General features: G+C 35.3%; 1 protein-coding gene across 1 annotated transcript in view; it reads left to right on the top strand.

The window, feature by feature from the left end:
• SNTB1 (syntrophin beta 1) overlaps positions 1–21126 on the top strand; it is a 310326-nt gene that overhangs the window by 280564 nt on the left and 8636 nt on the right. The window contains exons 5-6 of the mRNA XM_031947152.1: positions 12262–12458; positions 17609–17799. Coding sequence (XP_031803012.1) covers positions 12262–12458; positions 17609–17799 — 388 coding nt within the window. The remainder of the gene's footprint in view (positions 1–12261; positions 12459–17608; positions 17800–21126) is intronic.

Raw genomic sequence — 21126 nt, 5'->3', positions numbered from 1 at the left:
CATGCCAGTTCCTTTCACTTCTTTCACAAAGGCTTAAAGTATTTCATGGGGCCTTTCTACCCTATCCCTGTCTCTCAGGATCCCTAGCTTCCTTTAATGCTGAGTTCCAGTGCCACTTTCTAAACAGATCAGGAATATAGTGAATAGAGTTCTGTACTTGAAATCTGGAGGACCAGAGTTCAAATCCTGCCTCAGGCATTTACTGACTAAATGACTCCAAGCAAGTCACTTAACTGATCTCAACCCCAGTGTAATGATCTGTAAATAAAGGATAATAATTGCTTCTGCAATTAAGTATTATGAAAGTTAAATAAGTAATTTGCAAGCCTTAAACATTATATGTTTATATATATAAATATATTTTATATTTATATAATATAAATATATTTATATTAAATAGCAGTTGCTGGCTGTTATTAATAGGAGAAACCTCCCCTAATTTCTCCTCTTTTCTTTTCTTCTTCATGTCTCTCAAATAACCTTGGATTGATGTAACAGCCCCATTATCTCCTCTGATTGGTTGGTGTTAATTTGCTCACTTGGCTTGAGACCAGAGGTGTACCAGAATTATAGAGATGGACAACAGAAGAAGGCAGGGACTTTTAAAGAAAGTTAACACAGAGAAGAAAAGGGCATGGCATTTGGAATGGAGCAAACCCACTTGGATGCTCATGTCATTTACTTGTGAACACTTTATATGTGAGGTCACAGCATTGGGATGTAAAGCAGACTCAGGCTTGGGTGATGAAATTATAAAAGGTATAAGTCAGCTGAGGAAGGAATGATTGGGACAAACAGTAACAAGTCTAGTGGGATTGGGGGTCAATGCAAGGAGAGTAATATTGGTGAATAGGGCTCCTGAGACAAAACAAAATGACTCTGAGCAGATGTCATGTCTTTTATGATCTAGGAATAGAAGTTGTCCTCATATATTGGCTGCCCATATCCATGCCAGCCCCTGCTCAAGGAATTGGGAAGGATGCTGGGGTTGGGAGCTGAAAGTTTGTGTTTGAGTCAAAGGGTAAATAAGAGGTGATGTTGGCCTTTATTGACCTATCTTTTTATTAATCTAATAATTTTTCTAATGACTCAAGGAGGCTTGAGTCGGAATTGGAACAAAAAGGAAACATTTCACTAAATAGGATGCAGCCTTCAAATTATTGATCTGATTAGATAATTCACACCCTTCCTTTAGACTAAAAAGGGGAAGGTGATACCACCAATGAAGGAGCAGAACCAAGGAAATCGTAGTGGTTTCATCTATCTTTCTAATTTTGTTTCATGTTACTTGCCTTCATGTACTCTATTTGTTCCAGCAAAACAAAACTTGGTGGTTTTTTATTAGATTTTAATTTTTTTCAATGAAAAGGAGTTACTTTCTCTTCCTTCCACTGTTTCCATCTTATTGAAGGAAAGGAAAAAAAAAGAAAAGAAAAACAAAGTCCATGTTATTAAATATGCATAATTAAATAAAACAAATTTCCACCCTTGTTGTTCAGTCATTCAGTTCTGTACAATTCTGAAACCCCACTTTTTGTCCATGGGGTTTTCTTGGCAAAGATACTGGAGTGGTTTGCCATTTTATTCTCCAGTGTGCACTTTTTTTCAGAGATGAGTAACTGAGATGTAAGTGACTTGCTCAGGATCAAAAAACTGCCAGATTTGAACTCAGATCTTCCTGATTCCAAGCCTAATTCTTTATCTACTCTACCACCTAGGTCCTTAAATTCCTACATTGATCATGTTCAAAAAGTACATTTTTCTCTCTTTATTTTGATTCCATTAATCTTCTTTTATGTGATAGGTAGCATTCTATAACATCCGTTTACTGGAATCATGGTTGATCATTAAGTTGATCCTACTGCTTAAATCTTTTAAAATTGTTAAGACACTTTAGCATTCCATAACTGTCTCTCTGCCACAAGACCTGGAATTAACTCTTTACCTCTGCCTCTTAGAATCATTAATTTCCTTCTAGACTTAGCTCAGGGGCCATTTCCTATGCAAAGTTTCTTTTTTCTTTTGGAAATTATTTATTTGGGGAAATAATTGATTATTTTTTTATTTTTAATAATAGCCTTTTATTTTTCAAATTACATACAAAGATAGTTTTCAACATTCACTCTTGCAAAACCTTGTATTTCAAATTTTTCTCCCTCTTTTCCCCACACTCCCATCCCCTAGATAGCAAATAATCTAGTATAGGTTTAACATGTACAATTCTTCTAAACATATTTCCACATTTGTCATTATGCAGGGTTTCTTGATTCCCCTCACCTGAAGTGTTCAGTACTCTTTCTTTCCTGCAATTATTTTATATTTACAACAAAATGAATTTGTTACATTTTTAAGCATTAATGAAAATAAAAGACAATATCCATGTGTCTGTCCCCTGTAGACTGTTAAGGGCAGTGTTTGGAAGGCAAAGAATCTTTTACTTTGCTTTTATGATTCCAGCTTAGCCTAGGATCAGAGTAGACAAGCAGTACTGAAAAGAGAACCAGATTTGGAGTGAGAGATATGGAGTTTGAATCTTATTCCTACTCTTTTAACAAGAATAGCTAAATCACTTCATTTCCCTGGTACCTTAGATTCGACCCCCTTAAATTTGTATTGTATCTTTAAGGTCCCTTTTAGTTGATAAAATGTTTTTGTTGAATTCACTAAAGATGTGCTATTCCAAAGCCTAAATTATGTACTCACAAAAAGACTAATGGATGAACCAATAGAGGGAGATAAAATTGAAAACTGAAGAAGTCTTAACTATTTTTCAGCAGTTGTTATTCTTTTTGTCAAATTCTTATAAAATATTCAGTTTCTCTTTAAATCTCATATGTGAGTATTTTTGTGCTGAGACATTTATGTAGCACAATGGTCTGAGTGCCAGATTTGTAGTCAGGAATTCAAATCCTATCTCAGACTCTTACAAGGTGTAAATAGGACCATACCGACATTTACTTCACAGGGTTGTTAATAAAGACCAAATAAGGTTACATAAGTGCTTTAAAAATTTTAAAGCATTTATACAAATGCTACTATCATCTTCGTCATTGTTATTACTTTACTGGCCAAAATCAATTTGATTGTATTCTACACTTTTCAAAGATAGTTTCTGAAACCACTCATTCAACAGTTGACATCATGTATAAAAGACTATAAAATGATGTTGTGAAAAAAAATCTTAAAATTCATATTGAAAAGGTGTTTTTCTTTGAGAATTACACTGCCATTGAAAATGTTTCAGGACCATGGACACTACCTTCTCCCTAACACTAGGGAGTTTCACTGACTGCTTAGATCCCTGCTTCTGTTCTACAGGATCAATCAATCATTCTTGGTGGGTTCCATCATAGATGTCCAGCACATGAAGAAATATGAGATCACCAGTTCTGGACACTTATGAAATTTGACCTGTTGCTTTTCCTTCTTAATGGCTTGCAATATGGCATCTGCTGGGAAATGCTAATTACAACAATTAAATAAGGATGTGAATGTAATATTGCTTAGCAACCCTGTTACTTAATATATAATTTTACATAAGAAATAATTTTGTTCAATCTTAATGTGGTGGCTGGTTTTTATTAAGACTATTAATAATAATTTGCATGTGTATAGAACATCTTATATCACAATCTCCAACACCTAACCAAAGTGAAATTGGCTCACAATCATTTAACACCTACTGTGGCACAGTGGATAGAGGGTCAAGCCTGGAGTCAAGAAGATTCATCTTCCTAAAGTCAAATCTGTTCTTAGACACTAAATGGCTATGTGACCCTGAGTAAATCACTTAATTTTATTTGCCTCAGTTTCCTCATCTGTAAAATAAGCTAAATAAGGAAATGGAAAACCATGTCAGTACTTTTGCAGAGAAAACCCCAAAAGGGTTCACAGTCAGACATGACTTAAAGTGACTGAACACAAAAAGTATTTTTCTCCAATCTTCAGTATTACTTCATTCCAACACTCTTCAATCCCATGTGAAACTATAACAGACTTTCTTCTTGTTCACTATAAACAACACTTCTCACTATACATATACTTCTTATCTCCATGCCCTTGGCTTGGTGGCTCCTCATGGAATGTACTCTTCTCGCACTTCCATAGCATTCTTAACTTTCTTCAAAGTAAAATTCAAGTTTAATGAGATCTTTCTTTTCTTTTTTCTTTTTAGTTCCTTCTTCCTCTTAAAATTTCTTTGCATGTTATCTGTATTTCTCTACATGGCTTCACATCCTCAGTAAAACATAAGTTCCATGATTGCAAGAGACTTGAGTCAGGGAAGGAGATTGTGTCTGTCCACTGCTTAGCATAGTACTACTAGAACATAGTAGGCTCCTAATAAATGTTTGTAATATTGTTGAACTGAATATCAGTTCAACAGTGGTCAGAATAGATGATGCAATATACATTTTGAGAATAAAAATGCTAATTTACCCTACAAATACCATTTAAAAATAACAAAAGTATCTTTATTTACAAAAGTATTCATAAAATACTTTCAAAAGAATAAAAAACATAGAGATGTATTAGTCTAGGAAAAAACTAAATAAATTATGGTATTTTCATATAGTTCAGGTTTTGTGAATTAGGGTTGGGGCTAAAAAGCCTTAGATTCAGATTCTCATCACTGACACATATTAGGTAAGACACTTAGCCATTTCATGCCTCAAGAAATTCCCTCAAATGTATTTTCTAAATGATAGATGGGTTTAGTGAGGAAGTTCTTCTAGGGGGATTTCCTTATGCTTATGAAGGCATAAATCCTTCCCAGATTTGTATATGTATGAATGTAAAAGATTATCATTGTGATATAAGAAATAACAACAAGAAACAGTTTTAGATAAACCTGGGAAGACTTATATAAACTTTTTCAGACTGAAATTAGAACAAGAAGAACAATTTCTATAATAACAGCAGCATCAATACAGACATCTTTGACAGGCAATTTCTACAATAACAAAAGCATCAAGACAGGCAACTTTGAAAGAGCTCTATCACTATAATGAACAACTACAATTCTAGAGGAGCAGTGATGACAAAAATAGATAGTGATAGACTAAAAATGTAGGAGACACATTTTTGGGGACATAGCCAATGTGGGAGTTTGCTTTGCTTGACTTTAATTGTTACAGACGTTTTCTTTTTCTTTTATCTTTTTTAATGCAAGAGGAAGAAGAGGGAGAAAAAAATGGTGATTGTTAATTGAAAGTAATGAAAATTTTTAAATCAATGCAATAGAATTCTTTGTAACAACAAATAGTGTAGTAAAGTGAAAAGAGCCCTATGGAAAGATCAAAGAACATAGGTTTAAATCATCACCAAATCATTTGAACTAGATGATTTCTGGGTCTGTGTGTCTTCTGAAGCATACAGTGAGATGGTGTGTCATTTTTCAGTTATGCCCAACTCCCAACTCTTTGTGGGTCCATTTGTATTTTCTTGGCAAAGATACTGGAATGATTTGCCATTTTCTTCTTCAACTCATTTTACAGACAAGGAAGCTGAGGTAAACAGAATTAAGTGAGGATAACACAGCTATTAAGTATCTAAGACTGTATTTGAACTCAGAAAGATTCCAGATTCCAAACCCAGCATTTCCTGATTCCAAATCCAACACTCTGTCCATTTCCTCATCTAGCCACCTTATTCAGTGAGATAAGAGAAAGACTAATCTAAAGTCCAGCAGAGTAAATTCAGTCATTTTATTAGTCATATTTTTAAAAATAAGAAAATCCATTTTAGAAAAATGCAAAACTTTTTAAGTGCACAGATGAATTTTGAAAGGAACACAAAACAAATAGTTATTGCTATTATTTTATTACAATTTATGTGCTATGATATATCTAATCAAAATGTTTTAGTAGTCCTGGTTTAATTGTTTTATTTGTAGACTTATTCCGTGTTTCATTATTTGAATGTGTCAATAATAATGATTTTTTAAAATGATCCCCTCATAGTCTGAAATTGTGACTTTGTTTCCTCTAAGCCTCAACAAGGTAATAACCTAGGAAAGACTTAGGCACTTTGGAGAATAAGTAATAAGAAATGACATTAAATAGGTGGTAGGTGATTAAGATAAAAATAAGATTTAGGCCCTTTCCCTAGCTGTCTGTTATTTCTATTTCATCCATGGTTTGTTTTCCAACATCAAAGCGGGCAGTAGAAAAATATCAACATAAGAGTCTTTTTGTTGGGTTTTTTTTTCCCCTAACTGGGAATAGACATTTTGCTTTCTGGCAGAAGGGAGACATTTATCTGAAAATTAAGTATTCAATTGTAATAGTAATTACAATTTCCTATTAAGCCATCTATTAGCAGCCCAATTGTCCCCTTTCAGAACATCTATGCAAAGAATCCCATGAATACCAAGAAAAGAAAGCTTATTTTAAAGGAAACTCAGAAACCAATCATTGCCCCTAGCCAGATTTCAGATTTTGGCAACTCCCAATTATACTTAACTGCCCATAAAATGCTATGTTAATGTGAGGTGTTTTTTTTTTTTTTTTTAAATTATTCAGGATATGGATTCTCAAGAGTTAAATTCATTTGGAAATCCATTTATACCAATGTGTTCTCAGGAGGCTGGGTTAGCAACAGGGGCAGGCCTGATGTTATGACTGATTGCCTTCCAGTCATGTACCATTTATCATTCAGACTACCTTGCATAAATCAGCACCATTTATAATTTTCCTTATGATCTCATTCTTCTGCTCACGCCCCCTAAAGTGATGTTATTTTGTAAACCATTTATGAGGATTTGGTTTTCCTTATTTATTTGTATTCCTAGTTTCCAGAAAATATAGGATCTTGCTGGTGTTGGATGTTCTGTGACCAGTATAGCAGATGTGGCAGAATGGAATGATTCTTACCTGCAAAGTCAGAGAACTTGGGTTCAAATCCCAATCCCAGCTTAGATATTTACTTTGTGAAGTGGGGCAAGTCACAAATTCTCAGGGCCTCATCTGTAAAATAAAGAAGTTAGACTAAATGGCCTGAGGTCCTTTCTACCTCAAAATCTATAATTAAATGTCATTAAATTATTGGTTAGAGAAGAAGGAGTGTTTTTGGACTTTTAATTTTTTTTTTTTTTTTTTTTGCCCAGCTTCAGATAACAATTAGAAATTAGGCTTCCTTTTTTCTGGCTCATAAATGCCATCTTTCCTTGGAAAAGTATCATAGAAACATAAAATTAGACCTAACAGGAATCTTAAAAACTAATTCAACATCCTCATTTTACAGAGGAGGAAACTGCGTCCCAGAGAACTTAAGTGATTTACTCAAGAACAAACAGATAGTAATGGAGGCAAGATCTGATCCCAGATTCTTTAGTTCCAAAGTCCATTTTTCCCCCATTATGTTGTACTTGCAGCCTGTTTAGTGGAGGCGTTTGTGGCTGTTGTGATTCATTTCCTTCCACAAGTAAGAAACAGATGGTCATATTTTCAAAGATATAAAAATAACTTAAAATTTAAAATAATTAAAATAAAATTAATGGCTATTCCAGAAAAGTCCCTTGCGATTTGCTGTGGGATTATCAGAAACATTAAATATCTGCTCCTGGAAAAACATGAGATAAACAGAACAATTCAATTCACTTAAATATAAGTATATTAAATAGGCACTGTGGGCATAACAGAAACCCTGCCCTGGAAAAGCTTATTGTCTAATTTATTGGATATAACATATAAACAGATAAATACATGAGGTACACAAAATACATCCAAAGAAATTTGGGGAAGAGGGGAGAAAAATATCCAGAACAACCATAGAAAAGATCTCATACAGGAAGGAGACCATGACTCAGCCTTGAAGTGTCTATTAAACAAAAGTAAAGAAAAATAACAACTCGTTGCATATGTTAGATTGCAAAACAAATTCTGATGAATGGATGGGAAACCTAGTATCTTCCAAAGCAACTTATTCTATCCCATAAGAATCTCATCTACAAAATCTCACTGAGTTTATCTAGCTATTGCCTGAATATCTTCAGTAAGTTGACTTTGTCCAACCATTCTCAAAAACAATTTATAAAACTCACTAAACTAGATATCAATATCTATTTATATTTGCATTTGTAGGTATATTTATGTATATATACATATTTGAATATGTATATACATATATAGCTATATATATACATATATTTGACAATATTTACATGTGTATACATACGTTTGATACATATACACATATAAATATACATTTATATATAAATAATCTATATATATATATGTATATATCACTCTTTTGTACTTACCAAAAACTGGAAACAAAAAAATTAAATTAAAATCAAAAAATTGAAAACAATGCAGTTACAGACAAGGAAAAGCTAGATAACTTGCATGTCAAAGATTATTATTGTGCTCTAAAAATTAACCAATATGAAAAAAAATGGAGAAATTTGAAAGAGTTTCATGAGCTAATGGTGAGGATAGCAAGAAGAATCTATAGGAATACTCTCTACATTGACCGTCAAATTTAAAGGAAAACATGAAAAACATCAGGACTCTGAAAAGCATTGAAAGATCAATCTTAACTATAGAGGAGTTAGGATGAAATCTCTTTCCACCTTCTTAGCAGGATGGTGATAGAATCTAGGTATGGCGTGAGATTTACACAATCAGTGTGATTTGTATAGTTTTATTTCTCTGTTCTTGGGGAAGGGAGAAAGGAAGAGGGAGTAGATAAAGAGTTCTTTTAAACATAAGAACAACAATAAAAAAAAAAATCCCTCTACAACTAAAATAGAGCTATGAAATATAGTCACGTAAGCACACATAAAAAGATCTGCAGTTACGAAGAGCTTATTACCCTATAAGGCAGTCAGTTTCACATCTGGACAACTGTAGCTATTAGGACGTTTCTCCTTACCTCAAACCTAAATCTGTCTCTTTGCAAAGTCACAAATTCCGCCCATTGAATCTAGTTTTGTTCCCGGGACCTTGTTTTTTTCTTCTGTAAAATGAAGGGATTCCTTTATGATCCTTTCTCTTTTTAATGATCTATAACTTGTAATCACCCAAGATTACCCAGCACGTTAATATTTGTGTCTACAGTGAGGGTGGTCCTTTTTATCCTTCAAGATTCGAATTTACCTTAAGAAAATCACACATCAAAAAAAGACATTTTAAAAAATGTAGCCACACTCGTGGGCAAGACTTCACAAGACCAGCTTGTTTTTAGTGTGCTTTGCTTTCTTTTAAGTGCTGAGGGGAACAGGGAGTGCCCCTCCAGCAAGTTCTCCCTGGGGGAATTTGTAGAAGTTGCATGTGATTGGACAGTCATGCTAAATGAATAGCAAACTGTGAAGATTGAGCACAAGTGAACAAAATATAGGTGAAGGTCTATATTTTCACTTCAAAGATTTTACCAGTGGAGCTACTTAGATGGTGCGTTTGACCTGAAGATAGGAAGATCTAAATTCAAATTTGGCCTCAGATCCTTACTAGCTGTGTGATTCTAATCAGGTTGATTAACTGCTATTTGTCTCAGTTTGCTCATCTAATAAAATGGGGATAATAATAATAATACTTACCTTACAGGATTGTTATGAGGATAAAATGAGACATTTGTGAAGCACTTAGCAAAGTGCCTGGTAAATAATAAGCACTTAATTTTTTTTTCCTTTTCCTTATCTTTACTCCCCTGACTCATTTCCTCTTTGGTAAAATAGGAATGATAATTGAACCTGTATCTCAGGGTTGTTATGAACACAAAAATGAGGCAATATTTATAAAATACTTTGAAAACCTCAAAGTCTATGTAAAAGTTAGCTAATGATAATAATATTTATTATTATTATTATTACCAGTTGAGCAAGACTGTATTCATTCATCATCTACTCTTTCATCTTGTGTACATCTTTTTTTTTTTTGGTAAAGCAATTGGGGTTAAGTGGCTTGTCCAAGGTCACCCAGCTAATAAATATTAAAGGTCCGTATTAAAATTTGAATTCAAATCCTCCTGACTCCAGGGCCAGTGCTCTAACCACTGCACCATCTAGTGGTACAAACCTTTCAAACCTCTAAAGTGTGTGAGTTCCCTGTGCATCAACATTATTCATTTCAGTCAATTTCTCCCTTCTTCCCCTCTTTGGAATTTTTAGTGTCATCAGATTTTCACTTTTGAAGTGCCTTCTAGGCTGATTTTCCCTATTGAATATCAGGGTATGGAAACCTAGCTAACCTTAACCTAAACCCACAGAACTCCATTCTTCCACTATCTCTGCCACTACCCTCCAGGAGTCTGGGTAAATCATTGATTCTAGGCCTTATAGGATCAGAGCAAGACATCTTACCTTTTTTTGTTTCACGATCCCTTTATCAGTCTATTGAAATCTATGGGACCCCGTCTCAGGATATTAGTTCTTACTTTTGTTTTTAAAACTCAAGGAAATGCTAGTGAGAGGTTAAGGAAAATAATATAATTTTTTGTTTTTTTTCCATCCAAATTCATAGATTCCCTTGAAATCTTTCCATAGGTCCCTTGGAAGTTTGTGGACCCTAGAATAAGAATTCCCAGATTAGAAGAATATAAATTTAAAGCTTGGAAGGAACAAAGGGTTCTCTAGAGCAGTGTTTTCTTTTCACAGGTTTGAAAGCTGAGAGTGAAGTGAATTGTCTTGCTGGAGGACCTTTAAGGACCTTTCTACTTCTAAGTCGTCTGGAAGTCTCAAATATAACATTTCTGATATATACAAGTATCTTTTTCTTAAATATTGCTGAATCATTCCCAATATTGACCTTTAAAAGTCCTACAGCTTTAGAAAAAGTCCTCTTTTCTTTACATTCTTCTAAGTTTTACTTGGCCTTAAAACTCCCAGCAGCTTTTCTCTTAGCTCCTGGCTCAGGCTTTATTCTTAGTATAAGGAAGTCAGACAACCTCCTGTGCTGAAATCCATTACCATCTTTCCCCCAATTACAATAGACACTTTCCTTTGAACACTTTGGGGTATGTGTGTATGTGTGATTCATTTCTCAGAAAGGGGGAACTATCCCACCCCCCCCAAAACACACACACACACACACACACACACACATGCACACACAAAACATGTTTTAAATCTAACCTCAGAAACAAGCTGGGTGACCCTTGGCAAGTTACTTGACTCTGATTGCTAAAACAAACAAAGAGAATATAAACTTACTGGGGAACCAGGAGAGAAAGATGCTCACCTACATAATAAAGTGAATCTAGGTAGCTGGGCAGAGGTATCTAGAGAGGGGAAAAGTAAATAATACTCAAAAACTCTCTTTAAATATTTGAAGGAGTGTCCCAGAGAAAAACAATTATGCCTGTTCTTCTTATTCCAGAGAGAAGAACTAGGAATAGTGGGTGGCAATCAGACACTATGATGGAGCTAAAGTCATAAGACATGGTTCATTTGTAATCTGTTGATCATAGGTTAGTCAAGCAATGCTTCCTCCTCTATAAAATAGGATTGTGAATAACATGACAACCCAACAGGGTTATTATAAGAAAGGTGGTTTATAAGCTTTATAAATTATAAAGTACTATAGAAATATGATTATTATTATTTTAGATTTGTGTAAAAAAGTTGGTTTTTTTTTTTTTAAACAATTAGAGATGCCTAACCATGAAATGGTCTTACTTGTGAGGTAGTGAACTCCCTATTGATGGAAATATTCGGCAAGAGACTTGATTAGTGTTTGTTGGGGGATGCTGGGGTACAGTTAGTAATGATTCCACTGTTTGGTTAAATTAAGTTAAATTAAGTCAGCTCTAAGATTAGTTTCAGTTGGAAATTCTAGTCAAAGGGAAGGAAAAAAGCTTTTATTAGCCACTTACTCAATGCCAGGTCCTGTGTCAAGTACTTTATAAGTATTTCATTTGGTCTTCACAACAATCCTGGCAAGCAGATGACATTATTAGCTTCATTTTACAAGTGAGGAAACTGAGGCAAAATGGGGTTAAGTAACTTGTCAAGAGTAACATAGCGATTAAGTATCTGAGGTCAGTTTGAACTCAGATTTTCCTGACTGTAGGCCTAGTGCATCATTCACTGCACCACCCAGATGCCTCTAAGATCCCATGATTCTAAAATTTTTCTTTTTCAGGAAAAATATGGACTATCATAAATCCCAAGTATGTAATTTATACAGACATATGTTATTTGTTCTCAGAACTAAAATATAAAGCGGCTTTTCTTTCCTCATTCAGAATAGCTTAGGGACATTGCATGAAAAGAGGAAGTTTTTCTATATATCTGGGTTTATTTCTTCTTTTTCCCAAATTCAGATTGGTCCATTCAGGTCCTGGCAAAGGATCACTGCAGTCTGGGGTGGATCTGTCCTTTGCAACTAGGACTGGTACCAGGCAAGGAATTGAAACCCATCTCTTCAGAGCTGAGACCAGCAGGGACCTTTCTCAGTGGACAAGAAGCATCGTTCAGGGCTGCCATAACTCAGCAGAACTCATAACTGAAATCACCACCTGTGAGTATTTCTGGCTAGGTCCCCCGAGATAGGGTAATGGAGAAAACTATTGGAATGCCATTCTGTCCCTAAAAAGCTTTCTTCTCTGAACAATTTTAGGTGGCCAAATTTCTCTTTTTAGAAATTATTATTATTATTATTTGCTGAGGCAATTTGAGTTAAGTGACTTACCCAGGGTCACACAGCTAGGAAGTGTTAAGCATCTGAGGCCAGATTTGAACTCAATTCCTCCTGACTTCAGGGCTGGTGCTCTATCCACTGGGACACCTAGCAGCCCAGAAATTATTATTTTTAAATTTTTTACTGGATCTGTATTTTCAGTTAGCCTAGGGAATTGATGTCCTATTTCCTTTACCAAAACAGATCAACTAAATATTCCCCTAAAATATAAATTCATAGCTATCTGAATCACTGAGAGGTTAAATTACTTGCCCAGAGTCATACCGTCACCATTTGTCAAAGGCAGGTTTTAAACTCATATCTTTCTGACTCTGAAATAAGCTTTCTGCCTACTAGTTCACCATAACTCCAATCCTTTTGATTTTTTCTGTTAAAACAGAAATACATCCTAGAAGTGTAACACATGGATTTAACCATTATTGTAGAAAAATAAAGGAGAATTTAGATAAAAGATAGCATGTTGGACACTCAGTCAAGGAGAGTGTTGGACACTGAGTCAGGGAGACCTGGATTCAAATCTTGCCTCCTATACTTACATATAGTTTCAAGCAACTCAAATAACCTCAGTACTTCCTTGCTGCTCCTACTATTTATTAGTTACTTAATATATGTTTGTTGACTTGGTCTGAATCAAAGTTGTTTGATATAGTAGAAAGGGTGCTATATTTGCAATAAAAAGACTTGGTTTCAAATCATGGCTCTGTTGCCATATCTTGGACAAATCATTTTTTTTGAAGGTTATTCATCTGTGAAATGAAAGGTTTACAATTAGGTGCTCTAAATTCCCTCCCATCTCTAAAACTCAGATACTGTGACTTTAATAGACAAGCTAGTTTCCAAAGCATGTCTTGTCCATCTCTAAAATTTTGTAATACAACTTGTTGACATCTTAATTTAAATTAGTTTATCCCCTATATTCTAGCAGAGCACTCCCCTGAAAACAAGGTCCTTTCAAGAAGGAAACCTATAAAACTTGAAAGATTCTGAGAACTTCGTTTCAAAAAAAGAAAGGAAATGAAATGGTCACAAACCAAGTTTGAGACTTGGTTTCCTCACTAAAAATTAGTTTCCACAACTATCCCTTAAGATGGGGATTCCCTCCCTAGAATCTCTTACTTAAAATTAAAATTCCTCCTTCTAGGTTTCTATAGTCTTTGCAAACAAAGGTGAAATTAGCTGCTTTGCAGAATTCCCACTTACTACATTGTTGGGATAGAAAATTAGTGCCTCTCATTCCCTTCACTGCACTCTCTACAAACCAACAGAAAAACATTTTGTACTATCTCTTTTGAAAACCTTTTGGGATTCTCCTTTCAGCTTTTCATTTATGATAATATTTTGTGCCAAAGCATGTGTGTGCACACACGTGCACGCGCGCACACACACACACACACAACCAGAGATTTCAAAGTGTGAGCTGGAAAAAGCTTATGCCACCTGAATCTTAAGTATCAGCAAATTGTGTTTCATCAGAGACACCCAGACTCTCTTAGCTACTGGAAGTGCTGCAGTGAATAGAAGGAGATGAAGATGCCTAATGGAGCCCTATTTAGTTTGCCCTCAACGACTTCTGAAAAATCTTTCCCCTCCTCCTCAAACTCAATTTTGAATGTCACAGGCAGGAAGGATAATCCTGTTGGTACCTTAGAACTCTTGTCAGTTGGAGATCAAGACCTAAAGTAATTTGCTTTTCAGTTAATAAGGAGAACTTAGCATATTTATAGCTGGTGAAGGTTTACAAAGTGCTTTTCATTATAGCAACTGAGGGATCGTGAAAAGAGCACTGGCTTTGGAGCAAAAGGACTGGATTCAAATTTGGTCTCTGACACTAGCAGTGACACTTCTCAGTTTCCTCATCTGTAAATTGAGGGGTTTGGACTATAGGGCCTCCAAGGTCCCTTCCTTGAAGTCTATGGTCCTATGAAGTTGGGCAGGTCTGATCTGAACCTGTGATTTGACTGGTATTTAGAATTCCTAGTGTGAGAAATTCTTTCCAGTAATAAATATAAGTAATTCATTTGTAACTTTGGAGAACAGTCTGGGCACTGAAGTTATTTATCCATTATCCTAGCCAGTATTTTTTGGTAACAACAATTGAGCCCAGGTATTTCTGACTCCAAGGATGGCCTACTTATCCATTATATTACACTTCTTCTTGTGAAGAAAGAAAGAAGGAAAAAAGGGAGAAGGGGGGAGGGGAAGAAAGGAAGGAAGGAAAGAAAAAGGGATGGAAGGAAGGGAGGAAGGCAGAGAGGGAGGAAAAGAGGGAGAAAAGGAAGGAAAGGAGTAACAGAGGAAAGGAAGCATGGGAAGAAGGGAGGGAGGAAAGAAGAAAGAGAGGGAAGGAAGAAAGGAAGAAAAGGAAGGAAGGAAAGAAGGAAGGAAGGAAGGAAGGAACGAAGGAAGGAAGGAAGGAAGGAGTTTATGAAATACTATGTGCTGGGCACTGTGCTTAGCACTTTACATTATCTCATTTAATATTACAATATTATATACAATATTACATTATATATAGTTACAATACAAACAATATTACAACATTTTCTCATTTGATCTTCACAACTGTTTGAGGTAGGTGCTGTTATTATCCCCATTTTACAGTTGAGAAAACTGAGGCAGATAGCATTTAAGTAACTCCCCCAGGGCCATACAGCTGATAAGTGTGTAAGGGCAGATTTGAACCCAGTTCTTTCTGATTCTAAGGCTATATTGCTTAGCCACTATAGCAGACTGCCTAATAGATAATATCTGTTGAACAAAATGGTTTGAAAAGCAAACATTCATATATTTATTGCCCTTTCCCAAGCATCTTGATTTTTAAAAGTTGACCAGTTCATGTAAAAGCAGCCTGAAATGCCATCACCTACTTCTGAGTCACGTGGCCAAAGTTTTTATTCTCTTTTTGCCAGCATAAAATTGGCCTCTACATTAGAAAGGAGTGGAGGAGGAAAGGGGAGTTTCAGTAAAATGGGCAATATTATGGAAAGCTTGTTCCAAGTTTATATTGTTCCAAAGGGAGACATCTTACATACAACAGAATAGTATGCAATTGATCATTCACTGCCTGTAGCAATGGTTTTTTTCCCCCATATCTGAGATGGTCAAATAGGATGAATCAATGAAAAAATATATACTCTGGCTGATTTATTTTTTAATAAATTATTTAAAATATTGACCATTAGTTCACTTTCAAGTCACTTCCCCCAACCTTTTTCAAAGATAATTCCATTTCCAGATAAATAGACTCCTGCTGGTCTTTTGGAGGCAGAAGGATACTATAGATAAGACATCCAGAATGTCTGGAACAAATGTATTGGGTATACTGGCTCTGCCATTTACAAGCTGTATGACTCTAAGCAAGTGACTTAACTTCTCTGAGTTTGTTTCCTAATCTGCAAAATCGAGATAATATTTATACTTTCTATTTCCCCACATGTTTCTGTCACTTTAAGGATTATAAACTGCTTTCCAGCATTATCCCATTTGATCCTCACAACAATACTGGGAGGCAGGTGCCATTTTTATTCTCATTTTGCAGGTAAGGAAACTGAGGCAGACAGAGGTTAAGTAAATGTCTAAGATGAGCATGAAATCCTGATTTTTTTTCTAACTTCAAATCAATTGCTCTGTAAGATGAGGTAAAATGTTTTAGAATCCTAGAGTACCTTATCAGTGTAAAGTAGTGTTAAGATTCTGTTCAGATTTTCAGAGTATGAAAAAAAAAAAGTTTCCCTAATGTTTGTTTGTCAGACTGCCTTTCAAGAAAGGTTGATAGTGCTGCAAATGTCAAATTACCTCTGAGTTTGGCTGTGGCCCAAAGGGCCATTTGAACAGATTTTCAGAGTAGGGCCATAACATAGATAGATTTTTTTTTTAGTAAGTATACCTAGGAAATGTTTATAATATTCTCTCCCATCTATTTCTCCCACTACTCCTAGCAAAATAAAAAAAAATTTCCCTTACCTGTAATCTTATCCGTTTGGGCACTTTATTTACCATGCCATTGAATCTTCTCTTTTCTTGTGATTTTTGTTCATCTCAAAAAGTAAGAAAAGAAAATTCTATCTAAAGAGTAGATCTTTTAGTCCTATTGGAGCCAACATGTAATAGTAGAAAGATTATTGGAATGGGAGTCAGAACATGTGATTTCAATACTCTTTGAAATTCTAAGCCCTATGAAATTAATGTTCACAGTTATCAATAGCTGAAGTTGCCACTTAGTATCTTTATTATTTTGGGGAAGTTATTTCACTTCACTAGGCTTCAGTTTCACTATCTGCAAAATGGGTGGGTTGGATTAGATCCCAGGCTCACTTGAGGGATTTGGAGCTGGTGGTCTTCCAGTATTTGAGGTGTTTTCACATGGAATAGAGAAAGGATTTAACTGGTTAGGATTGACTCCAGATGACAAAACCAAGAACATTGGATGGAAGCTGCAAAGAGGAAAATTTACATTTGGTATAAAGGAAAATCTCATGATTATTAGAAATATTCAAAAGTGGGATGACGCTCTTTATAAGCCAGTAATTTCTTTTTGCTGGAGATCCTTCAAGCAAAGGCTTGCAAGCAAAGCAGTGTCGTGGCAGGTATTATTTTTCAGGTATATGTGAAATGAAGTCCTTTCCAAATCTGAAATTCTAGAATTGAAATCTGCAAGGGACTTTAGAGTCTAAATAACTGGTCCAACCCTCTCATTTTAGAAATGAAGAAATTAAGCCCTGGTGAGGAGAAGTTGACTTGGCTGTGGTTATCTGTTTAGCAAGTGGGAAAGCCCAAATTAAAACAAAATTAAAAACACAGCTTTTTTTAAATACCCTAGACAATTTTCAAGGTACCTTCCATTTCTAATATCCTTTGGCTTTCTAATCTTTTCATTTTGGGGGATGAAACCTAGGGGTGACAAATAAATGCCTGAGGAAGTGGATTGCCTTTATTTGGGTTATAAATTTGTTTCCTCCCTTGTCTTGCAGCATGCACATACAAAAACCAAGAGTGCCGTCTGACCATACATTATGAGCATGGATTCTCCATCACCACTGAGCCACAGGAGGGTGCCTTCCCCAAGACAATTATTCAGGCTCCTTATGAAAAGCTCAAAATGTCTTCAGATGATGGGATCAGGATGCTTTATTTAGATTTTGGCGGAAAGGATGGAGAGATTGTAAGTAAGCTCATCATCAATATGGTTAGGGATTCAGTTTGTTATCATTTATAGTCTTAGAGGCACAGTAGATAGAGCAATTGGACTTGAAGTTCGGAAGTCTGCATTTTAAATTCTTCCTATGATCCTGAGCAAGTCACTTAATCTCTGCCATCCTTAGTTTCTTCATTTGTAAAATGGGGGTAATAAAAACACTTCCCAGGGTTGTTGGGAACTAAGAAGATATTATATGTGAAGTGCTTCACAAACCTTAAAATACTATGTAAATGATAGGTATTTATTGAAAACTTATGGGGGGGGGGGAGAGAGAAAAAACAAAAAAAAATTTAAAAAGAAGAGGAGGGGTGTCCTTTTTGGTTATGTTTGTATAACTATCTTTGTTTAAGACTACATATATATATCTTTCACTTTGCTTAAAAGGATTCAGAAAAATTTGAAGTAAATGATAGAATTCCTTACACAGTCAGTGCAAATATTGACTAAATATGATCTCTAAGCTTCATGTTTGGGATGTATGCCAAAGTAGGTGGAAATTTGAGCATATTAACAAATGAAGTCAAAATTTGTTTGCTTTTAGCAACTAAAGATCATCCATTTGTGTAAACAGAGTTTTTAGTTTCTTTCAGTTGTGGTTTAGAGAAAAGGGTGTTAGAGAGAGTGACAGAAATTCTGAGCTCCAGTCCATTTGCTATTGTTTTGACTAAATTTGTGAAAACATCCCACTTCCCAACCCCTGATGTCAATTCAGTATCCTGCTGTTCTGTCTCAGTTATTCCACAATTCAAGTCATCCCAAAATAGCTACTATGGGAAGAATTGCATTTGCTCTCCCTGAAGATCCTCAGTTTTAGAGCTGATGACCACTTGTAGGGAGTTTTTAATCAAAAATTGCTTTTTGGGTATGCCATATGAAATAGATTGAAGGAACTAGAGTTGTTTAGCCTGGAGAAGAGAGAGATGGGGGGACAGAATAGCTGTTTTCAAATATTTGAAAGGCTGTCATTTGGAAAGTGGATTAGACCTGTTCTGTTTGGTCCCTAGGAGGCAAAGCCAAGATCAGTGGTGGGGAAGGAAGGGGAGAGTTGCCGAGGAGGCACGTTTTAGGATCATAAGCTACTAGAGTTATAGCTGAAAGGATCTTATAGATCACTGAATCCAACATCTGCATTTTGCTGATGAAGAAACTGAGGCACTGAAAGATTAAGTTACTTAAATCCACACAGTTAATAAGAATGGTGATATTTGAATCCAGGCTTTCTTGAATTAAAAAAAAAAATGTCCTAATGCTGAAATTCTGTGATTCCCTGAATCCATTCTTAATAATGTATATTTTAAAGCAACTGAAATCAATGTGCAAATCTCAAATGATCTGAAAGCCAATAATTTCAACATGGTGCCTGACTATAATTTTCCTTCATCCCCTGGCACTTCTGGGCTATTTTAGCATTTGTAGGGATCATGTGTAGGTTTCTTTTTGTATTTCAAAAAAGAGTGATGATTAAAATGCTATAAATAAACTGAGGAACTTCAGTCAAGAGACTTGAGTGCCATTGATCCAATTGAAGCCCAAATAAAACAATGATTGCCCAATCTATAGAATTCTATAGGAGGTCATATACCACCATAATGAAGTTAATACTGTCTAACTGCCACATAATTTATATTGAATCCCTGTGCAAGGTGGTTCTAAACTACCTTTTTTTTTTTTTTTTTTTTCCTGAAGCAATTGGGGTTAAGTGACTTGCCCAGGATCACACAGCCAGGAAGTGTCTGAGGCCAGATTTAAACTCAGTTCCTCCTGATTTCAGGACCGGTGCTCTATCCACTGGGTCACCTACCTGCCCCTAAATGAGCCATTTTTTTCTAGCATCCAATATGGCTTCACAATACTTTATTGGATTGCCTAATTGGTTGCCTTCCTTTTCTTTCTTTCTCTTCCTTCTTCTTTTTCTCTTTCTCTTTCTTTATCTCCCTTTTTTTCTTTTCCTTCACTTTTCTTCCTTTTTTCTTTCTCTTCTCTCTCTCTCTTTCTCTTTCACACACACACACACACACACACACACACACACACTCTTCCTAATGGTTATCATCTAATTAGAGACAAAATGTATCCACAGGCTCCAATGAGAGAAAATAAGATGTAATCTGTAATGAAATGATAAAAACAATAAAGCACTAAATTGATTAGAGTGTTATATACAGCTCCTATGGACATTTAGGAAGGAGCTTTATTTGTTAGGTTTCTAATTTATGTAAATCCTGTTTATGAAATTGATTTGTAAGATGCACAGTAATGAATACATTAAAAACATTTATTACTTTTTCTCTTAGAAATTTAGATTTTAGAACCAGAAAGTATTTTGGAAATCAAGTAATACAATATCTTCATTTTACAAATGAGGAAATCAAAGCCCAGAGTTAGGAAGTGATTTGTCCAAGGTCACATAGAAAGTGGGAGAGAGCTGGGATTTGACTCCAAGTTCTCTAAATCCAATTCCAGTATTCTTTTCATAATGCCATACTGAATGAAAGATAAATATCTTTTAAAGATAATTTGCCTAATGTAGAAAATGAACTCTTATATATCTCCAAATGCCACCTCTCAGTAGATAAGTGGCCAAAGGATATAAGCAAATGATTCTCAGACAAATTCTAGGTCATTAACAAGCACATGAAAGATTATTTTAAATCACTAGAAATAAGAGAAATGCACATTGAAATATCTCTGAGGTTTTACTAAAGGCCTAGAAAATTGACTATGATAAAACATGAGAAGTCAGTGGAAAACAAGCATGTTAATACATTGTTGGGAGAGCTATGGTTACTGCAAATATTCCAGAAAACAATTTGAAACTATGCTAAGGTAGTGATTGCAATGTCCAAACTCTCTAAACTAGAGATTCCCCTACTAAACATATTGGAAATTGGAGTGGGAGGAGGTTAGGTCTGCCAGAATCTACCAATACTGGCTTGGCTGATATAGTTCTAAATCTGTTATGACCTCCCTACTCTTGCAACATTGACAATATAAATCTATACAAAACCAGGCTGGGTACCAAGCCAGTGTGTGTGTGTGTGTGTGTGTGTGTGTGTGTGTGTGTGATGGGGCAGGTGCTGAGAAGGGTAATTTCTCCCCCTTCCCATCACATATTTATTTCCGACAAGATTGTTTAGCATTTAAATGTAATTCCCAAACCCAAAACATATATAACACAACCAGTCACCAATATCACTAATTCTCATACTACCTTCTCTCTTCCCTTTTTTTTGAAAGTTAGGGAAGGAGAAGGTAATTTTGTATTTGAGGATCCCAATGGAGACAGAGATG

Source organism: Sarcophilus harrisii, chromosome 1, assembly GCF_902635505.1.
Source record: "Sarcophilus harrisii chromosome 1, mSarHar1.11, whole genome shotgun sequence".
NCBI lineage: Eukaryota > Metazoa > Chordata > Mammalia > Dasyuromorphia > Dasyuridae > Sarcophilus > Sarcophilus harrisii.
The sequence above is the reverse complement of the archived record's forward strand: the minus strand, read 5'-3'. Positions and strand labels throughout refer to the sequence as shown.